We start from the raw sequence: 22,921 nt of genomic DNA, 5'->3' as shown, positions 1-22,921 counted from the left end.
AGCTGTGTCTATGATGAAAGACTCTCACCTGCATTAGCCCAGGGAAGGTACCAGGGGCAGCTGACATTCACGTAGGTGCCAGGCAGTCCATCTGGCCAGCAGGCATAATTGTCAAAAGTTCTGTTGCAAAACTTGCCTTCTGCAGAGAGATGGAAGAGAGGGTCAACGCCACTGCCTTGTATTACTACAGCAAGGAGGAATAGACTGAAGAGCAGCAGATAAAAGGAAACATGGACACATGCATTTAAGCCAAAACAGTATTATGCAATTAAGCTTTGATGTCAAGTTACATGAAATGTACTTGAACAGAAGAGTTTATCTGCACACAACAAGGAGCTGTTGTTTCAGATGGGACCTGAAGAACAGCCTGGGGTCTTTACTAAATTAAGGGACAATAATAAAATTGATACTGATCCATTGCTACCTCTTCTCACTTATACCCTTATGAGTCTCAATTTAAATTTTTTTTGCTATGGATACTGTAGATAATCATTCCTGAGAAAACTTCACAGTTGTGCAGTTGGAAAGCCTAGCCTAATTTATAGATCCAGCAATGAAATATCCACACACAACCATAACTTTGCATTACAGCTTAATCAACATGAGGATACTTCAACTTCAGATTTATTAAACTGTCATTCTTAGAGGGCAGCACTCAACCGCTCAATAGGATAATGGAGCGGAGGGAGACAAATGTTTCCTTGCCATTGTTGTCATCAGCTACTGCTCTCTGCTGTAATCATGTAGTTAAGAGAAGGAAAATTAACAGTTCTCAAATAATTATTCACAGATTCAACTTTAGACCCATCTCATCTTTCTCAATGTGTTGCAAAAGCACTGAAGCATAGGAGAAGCTGCACTGTGTCCAGTTGTGAGTGTCATTGACAAGTCATCAGTGTCCTCTAAACACCATGATGTTTGCACACCACAGCTGCTCTCAGCACATTAGAGCAGCCCAACTGCTAAGACAAGCTGCACTCTCAATTTTGCTAAGGCTCTTTTTTTTTTTTTCCCCAAGTAATTTCAGCATTTTACAGTGCTCAAAATAAAACATACCAACTTTAAGTCCCACTAACCCCTACATCAACATGAATACCATGGTCCCAGAGCATGTGTGCTCTCTCAACCCTGACCCCTAAAAAAAGTTTCAGGCACTTGTCACTGCAGCAAAACACTCTGGACCTAAAGAGTAACATCTTTACAATGAAATTGTTCTGTAAAATGCTTCCTCAGCAGAGGGAGGAGTCCCACAGAGAGCAGGCAGAAGCAAATGGGATAAAGAAGAAATGGACTGGAAAGTAAGCTGGAGAAGTATTTGCAAGTTCATAATAACTCCCTTGGTAGTCTTACGCATTTTAAAAGCTAATATGTCCTACCACTATCAAGCAGGCTTACCTGCTGCAATGGGGGGTGCCTCATACAAGTATTTCAGGCATTGGAGCTGATACTCCTTCCACTTCTGCATAACCCCAGAGAGGGACCCATCTGAAGTCTGAAAGAGAAATCACAAGTCTCAGAGATCGCAGGGATTTAGGTTGCAGATTTTGTCACGCAGTCTGAGTAGGTAGGTGTGAAAAAGACTTCCACAAGCCAAAACAGCACTGCTTATCATAAAGGGTACAAGATGCTGCTATACATTTGCTTGATTGCAACCAAAGAAATCCCTTTCTATTCATACCATAAAGAACTAAAAAAAACCCCCAACTACTGAAACACAAACTGAGCCATCCTTGTTTTCTTGAACATGCCCCAGTTGTGTGATTCATTATCTCATGAAAAGACAGTGACAACAGCAAGTCCTTTCAGGAGAGGTTTTCTTTCCAACAGCAGTATTTCTGCTATCCCATAAACAAGACCAAGTGACTTCACTACGTTCAGCAGATACTCTCCAAGCATTCTTCCAAGACATCGATAAAAGCCTTTCCAGCTCAGCTGTTCTTCCATGAAGAAAATACGCTTCTCCCTGCACCCAGCATATTTTCCCAGAAGCCCCAGGAAGATCAGGAACCTCCTTTCTGCACTGTTTGACAGGCTGTAGGTTCCACCATCAGCTAACCCAAGTACTGAGGGAGCAGGAGAAAAATACAAACAAACTACCTGAGCACAAAGGATGTTGTTACTAAACTGCAAAATACAGCTTCAACCGCTTGCTCAAGCCTAGCAGATGCCGTACCTGGCTCACCAAGGCCCAGTTTACTCACTGCATTCCAGTAAAGAGACATGAGTCCTTCTCTCCCCTCTCCACACCCATATAAACAGAATTACAAGTGTCAGGATTAGCAGGCTGTATGCAATCAATCATACTGATAACTCAGCATTCTTTTCTCCAGAGAAAGGGTCAGCATGGATGCCTCATACAAACCTAATGGTATAACACAGTAGCACTGGGTAAAACTGAATTCATTTAATCACAGCTGTCAATCTGTTAATTAAGTGAGGCATGAGAGTTAGTAATCCTTGTAATTTTATCCTCACAGCTTCAATGGCTATTCTTCATTTGCGCTTCTAAACTTTTCCAGATGGAGAAAGGAAAAGTTAGAAGGAAACCAGGGAATGGGAAGGATTGCCTTAAAACAGAGAAGTAACTTTTAAACCTATAACACAGTTCAGGAAGGCCAAACTGAACGCTGTCTGCCACAACCAATGTGACTAAAATTTAGACATCAGTGCAATCACCCTGCTAATAGAAGAACGGAAGTAGAACCAACATATTTGGACTACAGGCCTCAAGTCCTCTTCTCACCTATTCTTACAATGTTAGAAAACAAGTATTTGAAAAAAACCAAACCACTAGATACATGATGCTTTTGCCTTTTTTTGAATTAAGCCACTACATTTAATTACAAGGACGCTCTTGTACATGTGATGAGAAAAACATTTAGTATGTTGTAATACTTGAGTTGTGTTTCAAGAGTAGCTGCCTGTATTTATGTACAACTTAACTGTAGCCAGGGCCTCATGGCCATAACTTTAGAAGAATTTAACCAGTTCCCCCGAAGTCAAAACAAGCACAAGCCTGTGCATCTCAAGCTCCAACCCTTGTCTGCTTGATTAAAATCATCTTATTTATGCCAATAAATGCTGCCAAAATCTGTCTATACTAAAAACCATGTAAAATTCATGTACTTTACTGAATTTTAGCCCTACATGCCTACAGACACACACAAATCTTTAGTGTAGTAATCTATGCTTAATATACTTGGAAGGAGCAAAAACTAACATCCCCTAAGTTAGGTCTATAAGTGTGTGTAGAGAAACACACAACCAGTAAATAAGACACCATCTACAGATAGAATAGGCTGAATAAGGATGGATGATCAGGAGTACAGGGAAAGGGAATCTACTTTCAAACCCGTTTATCTCAAGCAGTCTTTAAAATGTAACTTTCAGGTTATACCCAAGTTTAAAATGTTTTCATTTTACTAGGGTGGTTATTGAAGCTATACAGGACTGTTTCTTCACCTGAATAAAAGGAACATTTTCAGAATGACTCTTACATTATGATTCAAAATAATTTCAGAAGATAAACGTCACACAGCTTCCCAAAAAGTAACTACTGGCCATGCACACAGATAACCACATCAAGTTGATGCAAATTCAGCTTTTAAAATCATTAAAGGATAGAGATGCACATAGGGTTTCTAAATGAAACAGGACTACCATTTAAAATATCCTGAAAATATCCCAAAAATGCTTGCACAAAGCAAATTAGTTCTTTCAGCGTCAGCAAGCCTTAAAATATTGTCTTCTAAATCAAGTTTCATCTGTTGCCTTCATGAATGTAGGAATAACCAGCTTTAATTACAGCTTAGAAATAAAGCACGCCTCTATCCCTCTGTTTAATGAAAAAGTAGAAACATTCTACTTCTATTGGTTGCTCATAATATGAGAAGACAATTCTAACAAGGACATGAGCAAACTATAAGAGTAAAATAATTGGACATACCTTTTTGTAGAGATGACTGATTTGGTAGACAGTTTTCTATTCTCTATTGCCTGTTACAATACAATAATCAAATAATAAAACCCAGGACTACATAATTTGTTCTCTATGCAACAGCTAACAAAGTGTGGTATTTAGCAGAACCAGAGCAATCAGGCAAATTGACTTAACTTTTATTTTTATATATACACACTAATCCTCATTTCCCAGAGATTTTAGCCAATGTAAACAAGAATCACAACTTACACAGTGCCACAGATTTACAGCATGGGTACTTATTCACATAAAAGAATCTGTATTTTCTTGAAAAGCAATTTAATTCCTCTGCAACATCAAAACACTAAACACATATATGAGGACAAGGTTCCTCGGTCAGTACCCAAATTTTGAAGTAAATCATAACAGTCTAAATAGCTTTATTAGACACAGGACTATATTTTTATTGCTAAAAGCACTGGTCCTTGCATTTTAGTTGCGAGTCATTATTCTTTTGTTTTGTGGGGTTGTTTCGAATGCCCCCTCTCCCCCCAGTTATACTCAGCCATGGGAAGAAAAACAGTAAAAGTTTTGCTGTGGTGAAAATATATCACAAAAGAACAGTGGAGGAGAAGAGGACAGAAACATGACTGGCTAGTTGAGGTGGAGGAGTCAGAAGGCAGGAAGGGATGAAGGGCATTAAGGAGGTGAGTAATGGTGTGGTCCGAGTAGCATAAAAAGGATGCAGAAGAATTAAGACAGGCACGACCACAGAGACTGGGAGCCTTTCAGTGTATGTATAAAATTAACTGTAATTAATCTCTAGTGATAAGTTAGCTCATTCAACACCTTGAAGACAGAATTCCTTACAAATCCTTAACACCTTTATGGGAAAGCCTCTTTCCATGGGGGTCATTTGTCTTAGACCCTGCTAAAAAGGAAGCATTTTAATAACTTTTCAACATCTTTCAAATTATTCTTGCTGTGACAAAACCAGCATTCACACAGATCCAAGGTGATCAGTGCTACAAAAGCACTATTCTCATACAGTGAAATCTGAGCACACAGAGTATAGTCCGCAAGGGGCTCAGACTGCAAAAAACACTTCATGAATCATCAAAAGGGAAGGGAAAATTCTCAGATCTTCAGAAACAGATGGTGAGTTGTGGGGTTATCTTCTCCCCTCTATTCCCATCACCATATCAAAGGTCTTGTAGTAGGCAACAATGAGAAATTCCTCCTTACGTTTTTATTTCTTACGCCTTTGTTTGTCTATTATTGAACAGGAATACTCATGTTACAGCTTTTTCATGCCTTTAACATTCCAGGATAAGAATTCAACTTGCTGCTAAAAGCCCACATGTTATGTTAGAACCACTGGGACCTCCAAAATTCTAATATTAAGTCTTCAAAAGCAAAAGCTAGGCAACGTGGCATTGAACCACTCTTTGGCATGGCCTTGGTATTATTCCCTTGGATAGTAACAATGATATATCTACCTTATGACAGGGAGGCTCAGATTACATTTATTGCCTTTTATCTCAGAAGCACTAGCGAGTTACTTTTAAACTTTACAAAAAGGGCAGTAAAGTCCAATGCGGCACCTTATTTCAAGGCTGTTCTGCTCAGGATCAGCACAGCTTCTAAGTCCAAGATAGGTGAAGACTGCACATTACTAGCTTTATGCTCATTCTGACTTGATCTTCTTTCCCATGTAACATGAATCTTACTAAATAATCTATTATGTCAACATAAGCTATAGGTCTGCACCAATAAAAGCCAACACAGAACAGATACTAAGCTGGCCACCAAACAGCTTTATTCCATTTACAGCACTGATACAAGCTTGAGTCTACAAGGCAGGTTTGTCCTCAGTTCACAGCCCAAATGGAGATGACCAGAGACACAGCTACCTCAAAGCTTTGCTATCACCTTCTATCACCTCACCTTTACTGGGATGATTCCTCCTGCCCAAAAATGGTTTCCAGGTTTCAAACCTAAATTAGTTCATTTCTTTGGGTCTTAAACACATTTATATTCCTGAAAGCACTTTCCTACATAAGATGCTTTGTCTTGCCAACAACAGCAGCACTGGGGGCAAACATTTAAAAGCCAAGGCTGTAGCACAGTATAACCCTGCAACAGGGCTAGCACAGAACCAGCTCCTCTCCCCTTGCAATTTGTCATCGTTTTTCTCCACTTTTAATTTGAAGTGGATATGAAAGCATATGAATGGTAGGATGGTATTACTCCTTCCCTAAACTCATCAGTCAAGATCTAATTTCACAACAGTTACTATAAATTTGTCAGATTCTGCAAACGTTGATGCTCCAACCTCCAGTTTGTAGGAAGCTATGTTTAACTGCTGCAGGAAAAACCCAAACCCAGCACTAAACCCAAACACCCGATACTGTATTTGGTATTAATATGGGTCCTTTGACCAACTGTTCAACCCATGACAAAACAATTCTATTGAGAATCAGTCCTTCAAGCACAATGCTTCTTGAAAACCAAGAGAGATTCGGGAATTGCTAGTATGGGAGCAGGCTTTTTTGTTACCCTCTCCTACCCACCCCCACCCTCTCCCTGATAATATTTAAGCCAATGTTATAAGTACTTAGTTCAATTTGCCTAATGTGCTAATCTGAAACCATTATAGGCAACATCTGACAGTCCAGTTACTCTTCAGTAACGAAGGTACGTTAAAGGAGGAGGTACATCAAAATGACAATGCTGTCTCTATCACAGACAGTGCAAAAGATGTATCATTAAAGGTGCCTTTTCCAGAGATCATACTTTAAGACATCTGACATCCCTAGATTTCCATATTCATTACATGCTCTTTCTACATAATGTTGCCCAGTTTCAAGTTTAATGTAGTCATCTGAAATCATGAAAGACTAAGTGACCCTTTGGAGGCAAAATCATTATTCGCTGCCCCTTCTGTAGGGCTGCTTGACTGATCAGATGATATAACATTAATTATGCTTCTCAAGTTATATTTTACAAGGTACTTAATCAACAGTTGGATCATTCTGGACAAATCTCTCATCCCCCCAAAAAAAACCCCAACACAACAAAACAAACAAGGGATCAAAATAACTTTTCTTTCAGAGAGAAGTCCGTTGTCAGCTTCTAGGAGCTTTTCCTGTAAACGCTTCTGTTCCTTAGTTACTAATGAACCAATGACTTCACTAGCTCAAGAGCACCAGAAAAAGAAACCTTTCAGCATCCTCTCCACTAGTGAAAAGCAGCAAGTGATAAACTCCCACAAAAAGGGCTACTAGACTCAGGGAGAAGCTTCCTGGCAACATCTGCCAGTTGAGTTCTCTCAGCAGTTACAATGAAAACTTCAAGTCCAACAAAAAGTCTTTGATAAATCAGTCTTGAAAACAGTGTTTTGCTAGCTAACCATGGAGACAACAACATCTACCCTGTCACTGTTCTAAGGCTTCAAGTTTCATGACATCAAGCTTGTCAACAAGATGCTGCAAGAGCAAGCTCTCAGGCACTTACACCTGATCAATGCACAGAAGAGTCACTCCTCTGCCTGCCTGTTGAGAGCTGCTCAGCCCAGATTGACAGCACACCTCCACTCCCCAACAGTAGCATTGGGTGTTCAATAACTTCCCAAAACACAGAGGATCCCCCTCATTCCATTTCATCCTCCAAACACTTCAAGATAGTATTTCAGTCCATCCAAAAAGCATCCAGAAAGAACAAACAGCACTCCTATCAAGGACAAAACTAAGTATAAAAATACCTGTGTGGAGTGGTTTTTTGTTTTGTTTTGTGATTTGTTTGGCGTTTTTTTTTTTCCCCAACATGGTGGTTGTTCTTTTGACTGTTTCAAGTTAAGAGGCTCAATCTCAGGATTCCTCTCTCAGATGAAAATAACCACTGCACCACATAGTCCCCTATCTTTGCCTGCCCGCCCTCATGCTTTTTCTTCCTCTTTTGCACACCTGCACAGCTTCAGAAGGAAGGGTTGGCTGTGCTCAGTCCCATAGCAGCCTACAACAGCACAGGGCACTACACCACCCCACCTCCCCTCAATCTTAAGACCTGTTCTTGCTGAATTAAGGAAAAAAGGATAGGCATACACATCTTCAAAAGAAGGTTTGGAAATGCAGGTTTCTAAATGTAGAATCCATCTGCCCAAAGTCACAAATAAAGATTTTAAAGAACAAGAATAAAACTGACTTGAAGCATAGTCCTGCTCTCAGTACTGCTGTTGACTTGCAAAGGCAGCTCCCAGATCAGCTGACTTATTTAACAGATTGTTCCAAATATATAATCCCCTGAACAGGCGGGAGCATTCAGCCCTGACCACAAGGGTTTCCACCCTGGGACCAAACACCCCAGGTCTGTCCTGAGATGCTTCATTCGTGCTTTGAAACGGAACGGTTCTCTCTTCCCATCCCTGAAACTCTTGTTTTGACAAAGTACACTTCACTGAGAGTAATATCTTTTGGCCCCTAGCATTTTCCAGATAAAGGCAAAGTATTTGGCATTTAGAGGCATAGATGTCAAAGCGAACTTTTAACACCTAAATCAGCTTGCATAGCACAGAGTTTCAAAATCAAGGGAATAAAGTACAGTGTTTCAGCATGCTACAAAAAATCAAGCATCGTCTTTCTAGAGACATAAATAAGACTTCTGTGGGCCAGGTAAAATAGCCTAAGTAAGTGTTACAAACCTGTGTTCCGGGGGTTATTCTATTGTTTCTGTCTTCAGTGACAGATAGACCTGGGACAAAGAACAGTTACCTGCAGAGTTTCTCTGCTCCATGAAGAGCTTTCCCAACCTGGAAAGACATTTCTCTGGTTACAATAGGACCCATGAATCCATATGCTTCCAGTTGAAGCAGACAGATATTTAGATCAACAGCTATTGTTACCAGAAAATGTTTTTTTCATACTATGTCTTTCATCTGTTCTGGTAAATGTCGCTATCAAGGATGTATTACATGAGCCAGTCATAAACATGACAGAAGAAACTACTGAGCAACTAAGCAGAGACACAGAAGGAAAAAGCAAGGTTCAAAAGCAACTCCCAAACTCCTGGAGAGCAGAAAGCAATCCTAGAATTTTAGTGGGAGACACAGTGTGCCAGCACTCACGAGAATTAAGTGACAGGACTCCTGTACAAAGAGATTTTACTTTGCATTGCAAATTCAGACACATGCTTTGTGAAGTGCTCTTTAGAAAAGTACTTTTATTGATGCAATTATACAGCAGAGCAAGCAAAACAGCACAATAGTTTAAATTGCATTTTTGGACAGATACGAAAGGTGCAGTGCTACACGTACTACGGAAGCAACAAAGGCAAAGTTGAGAAATACTGTGGGAGGAGGGCAAGTTACAAAGGTGAAGATGAAAACAAATACTTCAGATCTACCCTCCCAGATTTAGAAACAAAGTGTCACCTGTGCTACTGGGAGAGGAACCCAGGTTTCATAAAACAACCTTATAACAACATGGAAAGGTTTGTGTTGGAAGGTACCTCTAATCCCCCTGCCATGGGCAGGGACATCTTTCATGAGAACAAATTGCTCAAGGCCCTATCCAACCCAGCCTTGAATACTTCTGGGGACAGACCAGCTATGCCACTCAACAGCCTGCCCCTGGGGCTCGCTAAATTTCTGCCTTATACCTAATATAATTCTGTCCTCTTTTAGTTTAAAGCCATTACCCATTGTTCTATCGCACTACAAACCCTGGTGAAAAGTCTTTCTCTACCTTTCTCACATGTCCCCTTTAAGTACTGAAGGTCTCCCTGAAGTCTTCTTTCTTCCAGGTTGAAATACCCAAATGTTCTCAGCCTTTTTTCATAGGAGGGGTGTTCTAGCTCTCAGGTCATTTTCACAGCCCTCCTCTGAACCCACTCCAAAATGTTCACATCTTTCTTGTACAGAGGGCCCCCCAGAGCCGGACACAGCATTCCAGATGGGGTCTCATGAGAGCAGAGAGGCAGAATCACCTCCTTTGACCTGCTGGTTATGCTGCTTTTGATGCAACCCAGGCTATGTTTGGCTCTCTCAGCTGCAAGCACACATGACCAGGTCACATTGAACTTGTCCACTACCACCACCACGCCCTTCTCAGTGTTGCTCTCAATTTTCCACCCAGCCTATGTTTGTGCTTAGGGTTGCTCTGACCCACACACAGGACTTGGCGTTTGACCTTGCTGAACATCATAAAATTCACACCAGCTCAATTCTCATGCCTGTCAAGGTACCTCTAGATGGCATCCTTTCCCCCAGGTGGACCAACTGCACCACTTGGCTTTGTGTCACCTGCAAACTTGACAAGGGTGCAGTCAATCCCACCCCAACATCAGTAAAAGTGTTGTCCAGTATCCATCCTCATACGGATCCCCTGCTGGACACCAGTATCATATGCTATCACAACACAGTCCAAGGAAAATAATGGACATACAGGGCTGAAAAAAAAAAAATAAAAATCAGAGGACATTTTGGAATTCAGATGTTTGGTCAAAGCCATGTACTGTTCCTTCAACACGCACAAGCTTTTCACTTCGTCTCCTGCCTCAGCTGCAGGGAGGTGCAGGTCTCCCCTGCACCTTACATCATCTCTGTTAGTCCTGTACAGTCTCAAATACCATAGCAGCACTGGATGCCTACATTTGGGCAATTGACTCAGCCTGAAGGTCTTTGAGCAGCTGAAACAAAATAAAGCAAAAAACATCTGTCAAAGCTGGACTTTGGTCTCCTCTTACTAGGATTTAAAGTGCAATTAATTAAGCTGGTTCTTTATGACATATTGAACCAAGTGCATTTAAAAGGATCTGTTTCTTACACTTATGACTAACTGGTTGCTCTGTAACAGCAAGCAACAATCCAGTCCCAGAACTGGCTGAGCAGCAAGACAGACAGAGCCTACAGTCCTACAGAGCCAGGGAATTGCAACATTTGAGTTTCCAAGCACAAAAGAAAGAAGATTTAAACCCAAAAAACCAAATCAAAGTGCACAAAAGTCATCTTCATCACAGCCTCAGGGACAGAGAACATCACTTGGTTGTAAAGAGCCAGTATTCTCACTAGGCAAGAACAACTCTGAATTCTTTTCACCTTTCATGCCATAGTGTCCCAAGGAAGTTAAACTCCTCCAAACATTTCAAATGGCTATTTTACAGTCACTCTTATGATCAGCCATGGTGCTGGATCAGAAGGCAACATGCAGAGTTTTAGCTGTTTTTCTCCAGGATCATGAATCCTATAGCAATGTAAACCCCGCCACCAGTTTGTCATCCCATCATTGCAATCTCTCCAAGAGGCTCAATGACAAGAAAATAAAAGCCCACCCACAATTAAGCCAGATATATTAACTCACAGAACGCATTTCCGTTACACTTTGAAGACAAACCTGGCTCTCCAGTTAAAAAAAAAAAGATTTAATAGAAGAAACAATCACCACAGAGCTACATAAAAATACCACCATACGCAAACTCAAAGCCTCCAGTATATAGTTTCACGGGTTCTGCCTCTACTGTGGTAGAGAGATTGACAAGAATGCAATCCAATCTGTACGGCTTTTGCAGTTCTGGTTGAGAGCAGTAGTTTATTTTGTTTTTAACTAATGTGAATTAACTCCCTCAGCAGCTCATTGTCCCAACGGCTCAAGGTCCATTGTCCTATTATTTGCCACATTGCTCTTTCCTGCCTACCCATTCCCCTGCCAAGGCAGCTATATGGAGTGCCTTTGCAAATTGCTGGTGTTTTCATCAACAGCTATGACACATTTGAGAACAGAGCATACAAGAGAAGTTCTGCCAGTGAAGTTCATTTTCCAGACGTCATCTGCTTTCCTTCCAAATTTTGAATACGAGAACGCAGAGGCACATCTTGGCGATCCGTAATGACACGGGTTTGTCACATCTAGACAGGACAGAACCCCTACAACAATCTCCCTGCAGTACTGCAGCAAACACAGTAGAGTTCACATTTATTTGGTTGGATGCAGTGTGGCGTTTTACAGCCTGCATATGATCTTATACTTTTCAGCATTCAACCCACACAGCTGCCAAGTGCTATTTTCCAAGGGCTTGATTTGTCAAAAACAAGACAGGAGCAATGTTGCATAAAGGCCAGAGCCTTAACTTGGCCCAATATGGAGAAGCATTAAAATGAAGAGGGGAAAAATTAAGACAAATGAAAAAGGTGTACTGAGATGCTACCCTCTGGGGTACACTCTGATCACATGAAACCCAGAAGGTTGACAAACAAGGACCAAATCAACATGCCTGAAGGTAAGCTGACATTGGATGACCATGTTATTTTGCCCAATTTGAGGGGAAGATCTTGCAGTCCCTGACCATTGAAATCAATAAGGCACACAAGCTGGAAGAAAAAGTCTGGCACCATCACACTACTGCAAGTAGCATCCTCAGAGCTGTGTTCCCAAGCAGAGGGAAGCCAGGTGGTGTTACTGCTTCCAGAGGCCACCCAAACATGGAACTTCTATTCCTGCCTTTGTCCCACCTCCCATGTACTTTTCCTTCAACCCTCTTTAGAGCTTATCTTTCCTATACAGGGCTGCTTTTGAGGGTTTTTTTGGCTACGCTTCTCAAAGCCTCTAAGCAGAGGCAGTGTAAAGCATCATCTTAAAATGACAACAGCCTACTATATTTGAGAGGTCTTGGTAGCTAAGGCTGAACAGTCATCTTCCTCCAGAAGTGATATTACAAGCAAGAGTCAACAGCAGATATGAGTGCACTACAATGTTTGCTTTCACTTCTGCACAGTTTTACATTGTTTTTTATTTGCAAAGGCCAGTTCAGCATCTTTGAAGGCAAAATCAAAACAGATCCAACCTGAAACCTAAATTTTCCTCTTTTTCATTCTCTGAGGACAGTCATCACCGTTTTCTACAGTATTTAAAATTGCAGTGAGAATTCATCTTGTTGCAGGACACAGGAATGAAAGTGAAAGACATCAATACCAGAAGCTTTCATTAATACTTTGATTGATATTAGCTTCTTTCTGGTTTGGTTGGTTTTGTATCTTTAACACAGGACTGATGCTTTTACATCTTTCCATAGGAATAAGCAGGCTAAAGATTTCAAAAAAAAAATCAAGGAATTGTGAATAATTCTTAGCTGTTCAGTAAGTCATTGTAAAAATATTACATTACCACCTTTGACTCAAATGACTTCGCAGGATCAGTAACACCCACCTTTCTTCTTCCTTTACACACACTAAAGTACTTGCCAAATTTATCCAGAATAGGCTTACTTCCCAGCTCTCTTACAGCCCCTGTCAGCCAGGGAAGAAGACTACAGAAATATTAGCAAGTCTGCTTTGCCAGTCGTAGAATAAGGAAAGAGACATCTTATGAACCACCCTATTACCATAGGAATCAGATCAGGCTTTTCTTCAAACCTGAATTAGTCTATCATAATTCCTCCTTCAAGAGGGTAACAGTTTCTTCATTTTAGATGCAGAATGAAGACATGAGAGACGCCAAGTGTTGTAGACCAAGACAGAGCATCTGGAAGTTGTGTCTTCTAGTTCCCCAAAGAGATGACAATAATACTGGTTCAGCTTTCTGAAGTCAGTGCCATGACAGCTACATGTACAGATGACAGATTAATAAAATTAAAAGCACTTAATCTTGCTTCAGTACACCCTTTCCTTGAGTCACAAGGATTTTGTGGCTTAAGAATTTTAACAAAAAAACCACCTTCAAACATTTCTTCTAAAAGACAGTAATAAGCCCATCTACCAGACATTCTATACCACAAGCCTATCAACACAACAGCAATTTTCCCAATTCCTTCTCCAAGTATTTTGACTGGGCAAGAAACGAGCAAGTGATCTGCAACTTATTTCAGTATCACACATACATCAGCTTAGAGTTGTCCCTTCCCTCTATATTCTACATGCTTCTATTGCATTAACTTAGCATATATAATCCTCAGATACTAATAGCATAGCCCCTCCTCTGCCCAGAGACCCTGGCACTCACTGCCCAAGCTGAATCAGTAGCAGTGAGTCTATGCATTAGTTCTGCAAGGCAACCCCTCATGCAAACATGCTTCTGCCTCCCAACAGTAACACAAGAACACAACTCAGATGCAAGATGTAAACTCTAGTTTTTCAGAAGTTTGTCCCTACCCCATCATTAGGGCACTTCTAGCATGCTTTGATCTTCATCATGAGTCTCAACATCATTTTCCCAATAAGTGGGGAATCAGTGGATTTTCTTCATTCAGAATACTCATTAACCCCAGGGATCGATCTTATTTCTTTACTCCTGGCAGATAATACAGCCTTCAGCCCTGCAAGTCTGCTGTGGCAACAGCCAGTTTCACAGACAGTTTTAACTCTGTGGAAGTCAGGCTGCCTACCCCTCAGCCCTTTCCTTCCTTTCCATACTCTGGCAGAGGTATACAGAGCTGAAGAGGTTTGTGACTTAAGCTACAGAAGTGAACTGTGATTGCATTGATGTGAGTCGAATTATATTTCTTCCCACCTTTCTTTGCTGAGACCTCCAAAGGAAAGTGGGAAAGCAAGCAACAGAGGAAGACTGCTGTTCAGGCACACTTGTTTCAGAAAGCAAGAGATAGGATGAAGTCCAAGAACAGGGTGAAGCAACTTCATAAACCAAGCCAAGAAAAACATGCAGTGAGCTTCTCAAGAAAGCTATCCAGTCTGGACAAATGAAAACACTGAAGAGAGCTCCAGTCGAGTCTCTAACTTTTGTCAAAATGTATACTTTAAGTTGTGCATAAGGCTTCCCCTCCCCCAGCTCCAATTTTCAAAGCACCAAGAGAAGCAGTGACCATGCAGTAATAAAGATGAAAATGGATAGGTCACTTAAAGGAATTAAAATCATTCCATTAGTTCCATGTTAGTAGTTTCACAGCCACATATTTCCCATCTGACATTAACCTTAAATCAAGCAGCACTTGTAAGAACAGAATGGATTCACAGAGAAGAGGCTAAAGAAAAAACTTGGCAATTTAAATAGCAGTGGCTTCATTTGACACGTCGTCTTTTTTTAAGAAAGCTTGCTCTGCAAAGGATTTTTATGCTTTACATTGCAGGTCACCCTTAAGATGTACTTCTCAAGCACAGAGTCTGCACAGCATAACTATCAGCATTAAGAGCAGCATGAACCAGTACTGCTGTTAAAAGTGGTTTCTCTGTTCCCCGGAAAAGGTTCTGATTCCTTCCCACCCCACATGCCTCACTCCCCTCTTCTTATAGCACCATAAGCATTCCTACCATCACACTGTGAGCTGGGCAGGAAAGCTCCCCAGGGTAAAGTTAAACTGGCAAAACATCTCTGCTGTGAAGCAGACACAAAAGCAGTACAGCTCACCGTGAGGCGTAAGAATTAATTGATCACCATCTAATAACTAAGAGGAACCTAAAATGAAACTCACTAGTTGTATAAAAATTCTAAGCTTAGTTAAATGTTTGTGTCAAAGCAAAGACCTGTGGACTTCAGACATTGCAGAAATAACCCTTAAGGTTTCTTAATCTATGGTCATAAACAAACTTACTCCTAGAGATGAAAGATGAAAAATCATGATGCATGGTGACCTTGAGGCCAGAAAGACCCATGATGGCCATCTCAATTTCCTATGTAGCACCTTCTAGAGCCCCATACTAACTTCTATGTCCATCTCACACAACTTAGGATGACCAGAAAGTACCAGTGCTCAGACACACATCTAATCTTGACTTGAAGACTCCGAGCTGACAACCCTCAATATTGAATTCCACACTTATTTTAGATCTGAGTTGAATTAACCATACAACTCAGTGTCCTTAAAAAGAATTATCTTGTAAAACATGAAGTATGCAATAATAGTTTTAATTAATGAAATGGGATTGATGTAATTAATACACCATTCAATTTTCCCTAGATAACAGTTCAGTTAGGATCTAACATCACAAATACCTTCTCAGCCTGCTCATACCACCAGTGGAAAAGTATGAGACTGAACAGCTACTAGTGAAAGCAAACACAATTTGAATTTTTCATAGTATCACTACCATATGGTAGTGTGCTAACATTCTGCTCTGGAGCCCTGAGGAGGCGAGGTCAGGTTCCCCCATCCCATTGCTGTTAATACTGAGTTGGTTTCTGACAAAGGACACAGTTGTCCTTTACCCTCAGCCACCACACACTTTCAGATACTTTAACCTTCAATACCATTTTTTTAATGTTCTTGGGTTTGAATTTGCCACCATCAGTGCCCTTACCTTTTTGCTATACATCATTGTTGGTGTTACTTTAGGTGCCACTTCCACTTCTTACAAGTGTTTAAGTCACTACAGAAGACAGCCACACAGCTGGTGGTTCTGGGGACACCATCAAAACGTGTCTGGGGACCTCTCAAACATGTCAAAGTTAAAAAGTATTTGTGCTTTTTTTCCCTTTTCACATCATTTTTACTTTCAGCTTTATAGCTGCAGATGATAGCTTGCTTTTCTTTCTACTTTTCCAATTAGAAGGAGGAATGAATTCGACAAACAAGTCAAAATCCATAGGTCACAGGCTGCAGTATCAGGTCTATAGACCACCGCATCTGCTTCTAGAGATTGTTAAATGCTTTCATGCCTGACTACCTTGTCCAAAAAATAAGTCTGTTCCTCACAGCTAGCAGGGTAACATGCTAATATCCTACAAACAACAGCTCCTCTTTTTGCTTTAGCAGTGTAGATTTGAGAACAGAAAGCTAATGGAAATGTTTAAGTTCAAAATAGGTAAGTTAGGTACTGCGTGTAAAGGTTCTGCTCAAACATAACAGCAGCCATGCATGCATGTGTATACACAACCCATTCAAATCACTCTGAGAACACAGCATTACATATGCCTTGCCTTTCTCCTTTCTTGCTTATCTTTCTCTCCCTCTGAGCTTATGTGGGGTCTAGGAAGATGTGACTCTAAGCACAGGAGCTTAAATGGATTCACAGTACAGAAGCACGAATAGCCTCTATTCACTTTCTAACTTTAATCACTGGATTCTGCCTAAGTCTCCCAGCTGTCTTATCCTCCTTTCTTACAAATACACCCACATATAATACTTAAATTCATTTTTACTTCATAACTTATGGAAATGCAGCAAATCTCAACCTGTGATTTATATCTCCAAAACTGCCCGAGATGCTTTTGTACTTTTATTAGAAGAGCACCTTTTAAAATAAACTCACTTCCACAGTTTCTCTCTGTGTTTCATTACTCTGCCATACCTAAACAGACTGAAAACAAGTCACCAATATTTAAAAAAAACACCACAAAACAACAACAAAAACCCCACAACCAAAAAACCCAACCCACAAAATAGCTATAAATAACAACTTGGCTTAAGTAATAAAATCACAAATTTAAAACCCTATGAAGGACTAGTCAGTAGATCAGACAGACCTTTAAGATAGACATGTGGTACACAGACTGTAAAACATGCTACAATGAAGATTTTTTACCTAGTAAGCCAAAGATTCTTAATATCCATGTAGAATTAAAAGTATTAAGTAAAATGGACAGAAAGCTTTTAAAGCACAAAAGAACACCAATGCTCATCACTGACTTAGCAAAGCCCCAGTTGAATGTGGGATGTCACTAGGCTGATCACTACATAAACAAGTGTTTCAGGCAAAAAAAAAAATCCTAAAATCCTCAGTCTTAATGGGAGCAGTTCAAAACTATCCAAGGAAAGAAACAACCCAACTGAAAGAGGCAGTAACTCACTATATGGAAGACAGAAAGACAACTCTGTCTGGAGCTGGGAAACACTCCCTGGAGGAGCCCATTAGATGAGCAACTTGGGCAACCGGACAAACACACAGCAGACTGGCCAGCTTGTCTGCTTTGTTTCTACCAAAACTATTAATGGAAAGGACACTAACCCATGGAACATTTCTCTTGTCAGATTACTTGGACCAGAAATGGTCAAAAACTTAAGAAGGCGCCGGGGTGGAGGAAGAGACAGATGAGAGAGAGAGAGGAGGTTAAAGAGAAAGTGATTTAGTCAAGACCAGAGTAGATTGACACTTTCCATTCCCAACTGTTCAAATAGTTTGTTTTCCAGTTGGGATCATAAAACTGAGAGACAAATATTGCAAAATGAGCACAAAGTGGTTAACTGACAATAGCATTATTGGAAGTTGAATATTTCCATGTCATCTGCCCGTCATCCCATACTCAACAGTGTTCCAAGCTCGCTATGGAAAGCTCGCTTATTTGCTATGAAATTACCTTCTCATTTCCCAGTGACACGGTCTGCTGCCCATGCTGCCTTTCAAGAAGCACTTTTCTTCTGTGCTGATCCCAGCTGTCCATTGAGCAGGATACAGCCACTTTGAACACTGTAATAAATCTGTTTGTTTCCAGAACTTGACTTTGCTCCAAATATTTCCAGCATGACAAAAATAAGGGAAAGAGGGAAGAATAAGAACAGCTATAAATTAAAAACAAACCAAAAAACTCCAGAGGCCATAAAGTAGCATTAACATAAAGATCACTATCTCAGATGTAATTTGGGGATAAAAAAAAGGTATGTGGAATTCAGTATATTTTTATGCAAGCTCTTTCTAGCACACTAACAGGAAATCTAGTTTCTCTCAATCAGTAAGTACACAGCCTTGCTCTCCCTCCCCTTCTCTGAACAGCAGGCATATCTATGAATTATTTGTACATACGAATATTCCGTAAAGCTTTATATCAGCATTATGACCAGCAGCTCCAACAGAATGGCAAAGCCAATATTAAGATGACTAAGTCTCTCAGCTGAAGAAAAACTATAGTTTATTCAAAAACAACAGGGAAAAACACACAGCAAAGATTAAAGCCAGGCTGGGAACCAAGTTGATGAACCCAATGAAAGCTCTACATGCAAGGGGCAACACAAGGGACAGACATGAAGGAAACTAATTATCAAAAGCTTGAGCAAGTAAAGTTAACCTCATGAACTATAAAGGATGTTTACATTAGCTTTCTTCTCTCAGCATTACACAGCCTTTAAGCTCCCTAAGTACTATGCATAGCACTGACTGACAACTTAGTTTGTTATTAAGTGCCTGGCTCAAAAGAGTATACTGTTTAATAGTACAAATAGTCTCATTGATTAAGATGTCTACTGTGCAGCTGTAACCCCTCCTACCCCCACAATCAATTATACAGGAACTGAGAACATTTTCAGAAAAACAAAGCCCTTCAACCCTGACTCAATATAAAAAAAGGGTCTGTACTCTACCACTTTCTCTAATAGCTAGAGATATTTCCAAGGCACCTATCATGTTAGTACCAAGCACACAGACTTGGCAAATAAAGAGCACAGATAAGGAAGCTGCTCACTCCTCCAGCACAGGTATTGGGAAAGGGTTGTCTTATTACATGGATTATAGTAACATTAACACCTTACCTTGTTATTAACAGTGAAAGTGACAGTGGCTCCTAGTTTCTATGCAAAATATGAGACAACATTGAAACCCATTAAGATATACACTAAAAAACATTAAACACCTAACTCAATCTCCCTAAAATGAGGGGGGAAAAAAAGATATCAAAAGTCTGCAATTTTAAACCTTTCTGTGCAAGATACTAAAGAGCAAACACACTCACAAGCCCAAACCTGGACACTTCTTGTCATCTATCCATCACAAAGTATTCCACCAAACTTGCAGAGGGGACACAGTCACATTTAACATTTGAGCCACTTCTGTTTCTTTCCTCAACTATTTAATTCCCTATCTTTGCAAGAAAGCTCTTATCTGCAAGCATAGGCATTATGCAAGATAAAGAGAAAACTCTTAATGAAAAACAAGCAGCCCCAAGTTTCAGTTTGGCCAGGCTTCTTGTCACCAGCAACCACTGCTTTGGATGGTGCGTCTCCCTTACTACTTCAAGTAATCATGACTGCTACCCAAGCAATGTGGACACTTTGTTACCCATCTCCTCTTTCCCCTGTGCAGAATTCAAACGCAGGACCAAGTACCTTTTGTAGCTGAAAGCCTGTACTTTCCCACTTATGCTCACACAGAAGCTTCAGTTTTCTGTTGAAAGAACCATTTTGTCCTGAAAAAGTTTTTAAAGTTTCCCCACAACACACCATTACTCCCCTCAGAAACCTCACTCACACCCCCAAAAATGGCCAAACAGCACCCCCACAAACACATCTCCTCACCTCATCTTTTTTCAGGATGCTCTTACCCCAGAAGGCTCACCATAAAGGTCCAAACAAGAGACTGCTGTTAATAGCTGGAAAGCCTGAGACGCCCTATTGCCAAAGCCAGGCAGCAGCAGTGAAAGTTGCACTAACTCAACGTTTCTTTTACAGAAAACTAACACTCTACAATGGTAACAGCTTCCTCTAGAATTAACCTGTAGGAGAAGGCATTAATCTATGTAATCGCATGCCTGTTTCCCTACTCATACAATGGTCCGTTGCTGGTGCAATTGTGTAAAGATTTCTGAGTCCAACCAGGTGATTGTAAGTCTATTGTAGAAGTATTAGACCTTTGCATCTTCAAAAAGTTTTGAATAGTGAAATACTACATGTAAACTCAGGATGAACAAAGAAAGGCAGCAGAGTGAAAGAAGCTAGAAGCAATGAGAATGATGAATCATTAGAGGATGTCCAACACTCACTTTACTATAAACAAGTAGTAGGAAAACAGATTAGTAAATACAGAGTTCTTTGGCTGCCCAGTGACCCATCAGCATGGATGCTATCTTGTCATATGAAGTACTGTTTTCCATCACAGGGCCAGATCTAGGTGGCCCTGCTTGAGCAGGGAGGTTGGATCACATGACCTCCAGGAGCTCCTTCTAGTCTCAAACATTATGTGATTCCAGCCCTTGGACACCAGTAACTGCAAGGCCATTAAGTTAAAAGACTCTTCTATTCTTACGTATCATTAATAATAGAATCAGTTTTATTCTAGAAAGCTTTAATAGCCTCATTCATTACCACCAGGTGTCTTAATCCCCAAAGAGCAATGAACAAATTAGGAGCATGCTGCATTATTCCACAGATAGCTCCTAATGCAAGTTTAGCCTTTAACTAACCGTAGCTGCCCCTTGAAAGTCCCTAGGGAATAAAGCTGAATGACACTGAATGCAGGGTGTTTTTTGGGGGGATTGTTTTGTTGCTGTGTTTTTGGTTTTTTTGGGGTGTTTGTTTTTAAGTTCCCCATATCAACTTTTAGCTAAACTGAACTAACAAACAGGAATGCTGAGATCTAGGACTAAATCACATCTATCACAACACTAAGTGCTGGAACTTGGTCTTCTGAAAAACTGTTTGAACAGGATGCTTCTGATCAGCTTTACACAAGAACATTCTCTCTGTACTATTTCTGTGGTACTTCATATTTCATGTAGAGAAGTATATCAAGGATTTGAGGCTTTCTGGAAAAAATCCACTGTAAATACATCCTAATTTGAAGCAGTGTCCCTGTAAACAGCATATAATAGCTACCTATCTTTTTTCCCCAGAGTGTACTCTGCTTGCAGTATCACTGAGTTTAAAAGGAATGGGATCTTGTTATTATTCTTAGAGTGATACATTTCAGAAGGTACTTGATGAATTTTTCCTCATTAAGAAATGGTAATGAAAATGGCAATAGATTAGAGGACACCACAGCATCTGACAACAGCTAAAAACAAGAGCTATTTCAAATAATTCAGATCAAACATCATACTTTAATTTTCCCACCTCCGGCGATAAAACCAAAAGCTTCATTCATTCTGTACAACCAGCTTTGCACAACAGAGTACTTTTATTTGCAAGGAATGGGACCAAAGGAAGAATATGGGGATTGAACTAACTGAAAATCACTGATCCAGCAATACAGGGCTGTATCTCTTATTGGTACAACTGTGCATGGGTTACAGATACCTGCAGCACTTTTAAAGGTGACTTATATGGACATGTTAGGGTTCCCCCCCACACACTAGGGTCCAGCTCTTTCCACAACAGCAGTAGCACCTCCAGTGATAGGAAAGAATATGAGGCAAGCCATTACCTTCCCAGATGTCAGCATTCCCTTCAAGCCTCATGCTTTGTACTCAATTTTACCTACTGAAACAGGGTGAAAATTCAAGTGTCGATGCATAGATTCTTACCCTGTGCAGAAAGCATAAAATTTGGTTTTCTGTGTACTAACCCCTGAGCACAGTGATCAGTCTGTAGCAGACTCACAGCCAGACATAAAGGCAACAGGCTGCTGGACTCACCAAACAAGACAGGTACCTTGCCCTGTCACCCTACTCCCCGCTCCCAAAGGGCTCACTATGAAATTAATTCATTTACTCATCTCTGTTTGATCTTTGTCTTCATACTTTATTAAAATAGTAACTTGAACAGCACATTCTCTAATTTATAACTCAAGTCTTCTGAAAGTTTCCCAGTTTTTCCCCTCTAATTCAGCATAAAGTAAGGCACCTGATGCTTGTCAATACTCCTGTACACCCAATCCTCACTGTACATCAAGTGTCTTACAGCAACTTTTCATTTCTACATATGCCAGAGGAGCAAAAATACTTATCAAATTCCATCCTGAAGAAAATCTGTGATGAGACTACTGCATTGCCAGGAGTCCATGCATGTCAGGAAATTAATCTTATGACAGAAGCCTGCAGATATCAGGCACATCAGTCTCTCCTCCAGAAGGTCTGAAAGGCAACAATTACTACTTTTTCACCCATACTTCAGAATTTCTACCAGAAACCTGCAGAAGCAGAAAGCTAGACCAGGAACACCCTCCAAAGGGAGTAAATGCTTCTGCCATTACTTGACCTGCAATTGTTTTGAGTTAGTCTCCTTTACAGGATATGGCACAGAGCCTCATAAAAGGATGAGACAGAAGTCAAAAGAAAGTCTCATGTGTCCAACCCGTCTCTGACAATGGGACTTTAGAGATGAACTGCAGCAGAGTAGTCTTTAACCACATCCTCCAAGGCTCCTGCTAACATCCCTCTCACGCACTTGGTGTTTGACCTTCAAACCTAACAACTTAAACAG

The 22,921-nt window shown here is 40.5% G+C and overlaps 1 protein-coding gene across 1 annotated transcript in view; it reads right to left on the bottom strand.

Annotated features, from left to right (window-relative positions):
* The window catches only part of GLP1R (glucagon like peptide 1 receptor), a gene marked incomplete at its 5' end in the record, with an annotated part of 88,753 nt that overhangs the window by 53,039 nt on the left and 12,793 nt on the right, over positions 1-22,921 (bottom strand). The window contains 2 exons of the mRNA XM_084261089.1: positions 29-139; positions 1,396-1,492. Coding sequence (XP_084117215.1) covers positions 29-139; positions 1,396-1,492 — 208 coding nt within the window. The remainder of the gene's footprint in view (positions 1-28; positions 140-1,395; positions 1,493-22,921) is intronic.

The sequence above is a fragment of the Gallinula chloropus genome, assembly GCF_964237585.1.
Source record: "Gallinula chloropus genome assembly, chromosome: 3".
Lineage (NCBI taxonomy): Eukaryota > Metazoa > Chordata > Aves > Gruiformes > Rallidae > Gallinula > Gallinula chloropus.
Note: the sequence above shows the minus strand (reverse complement) of the source record. Positions and strands in the feature narration are given on the sequence as shown.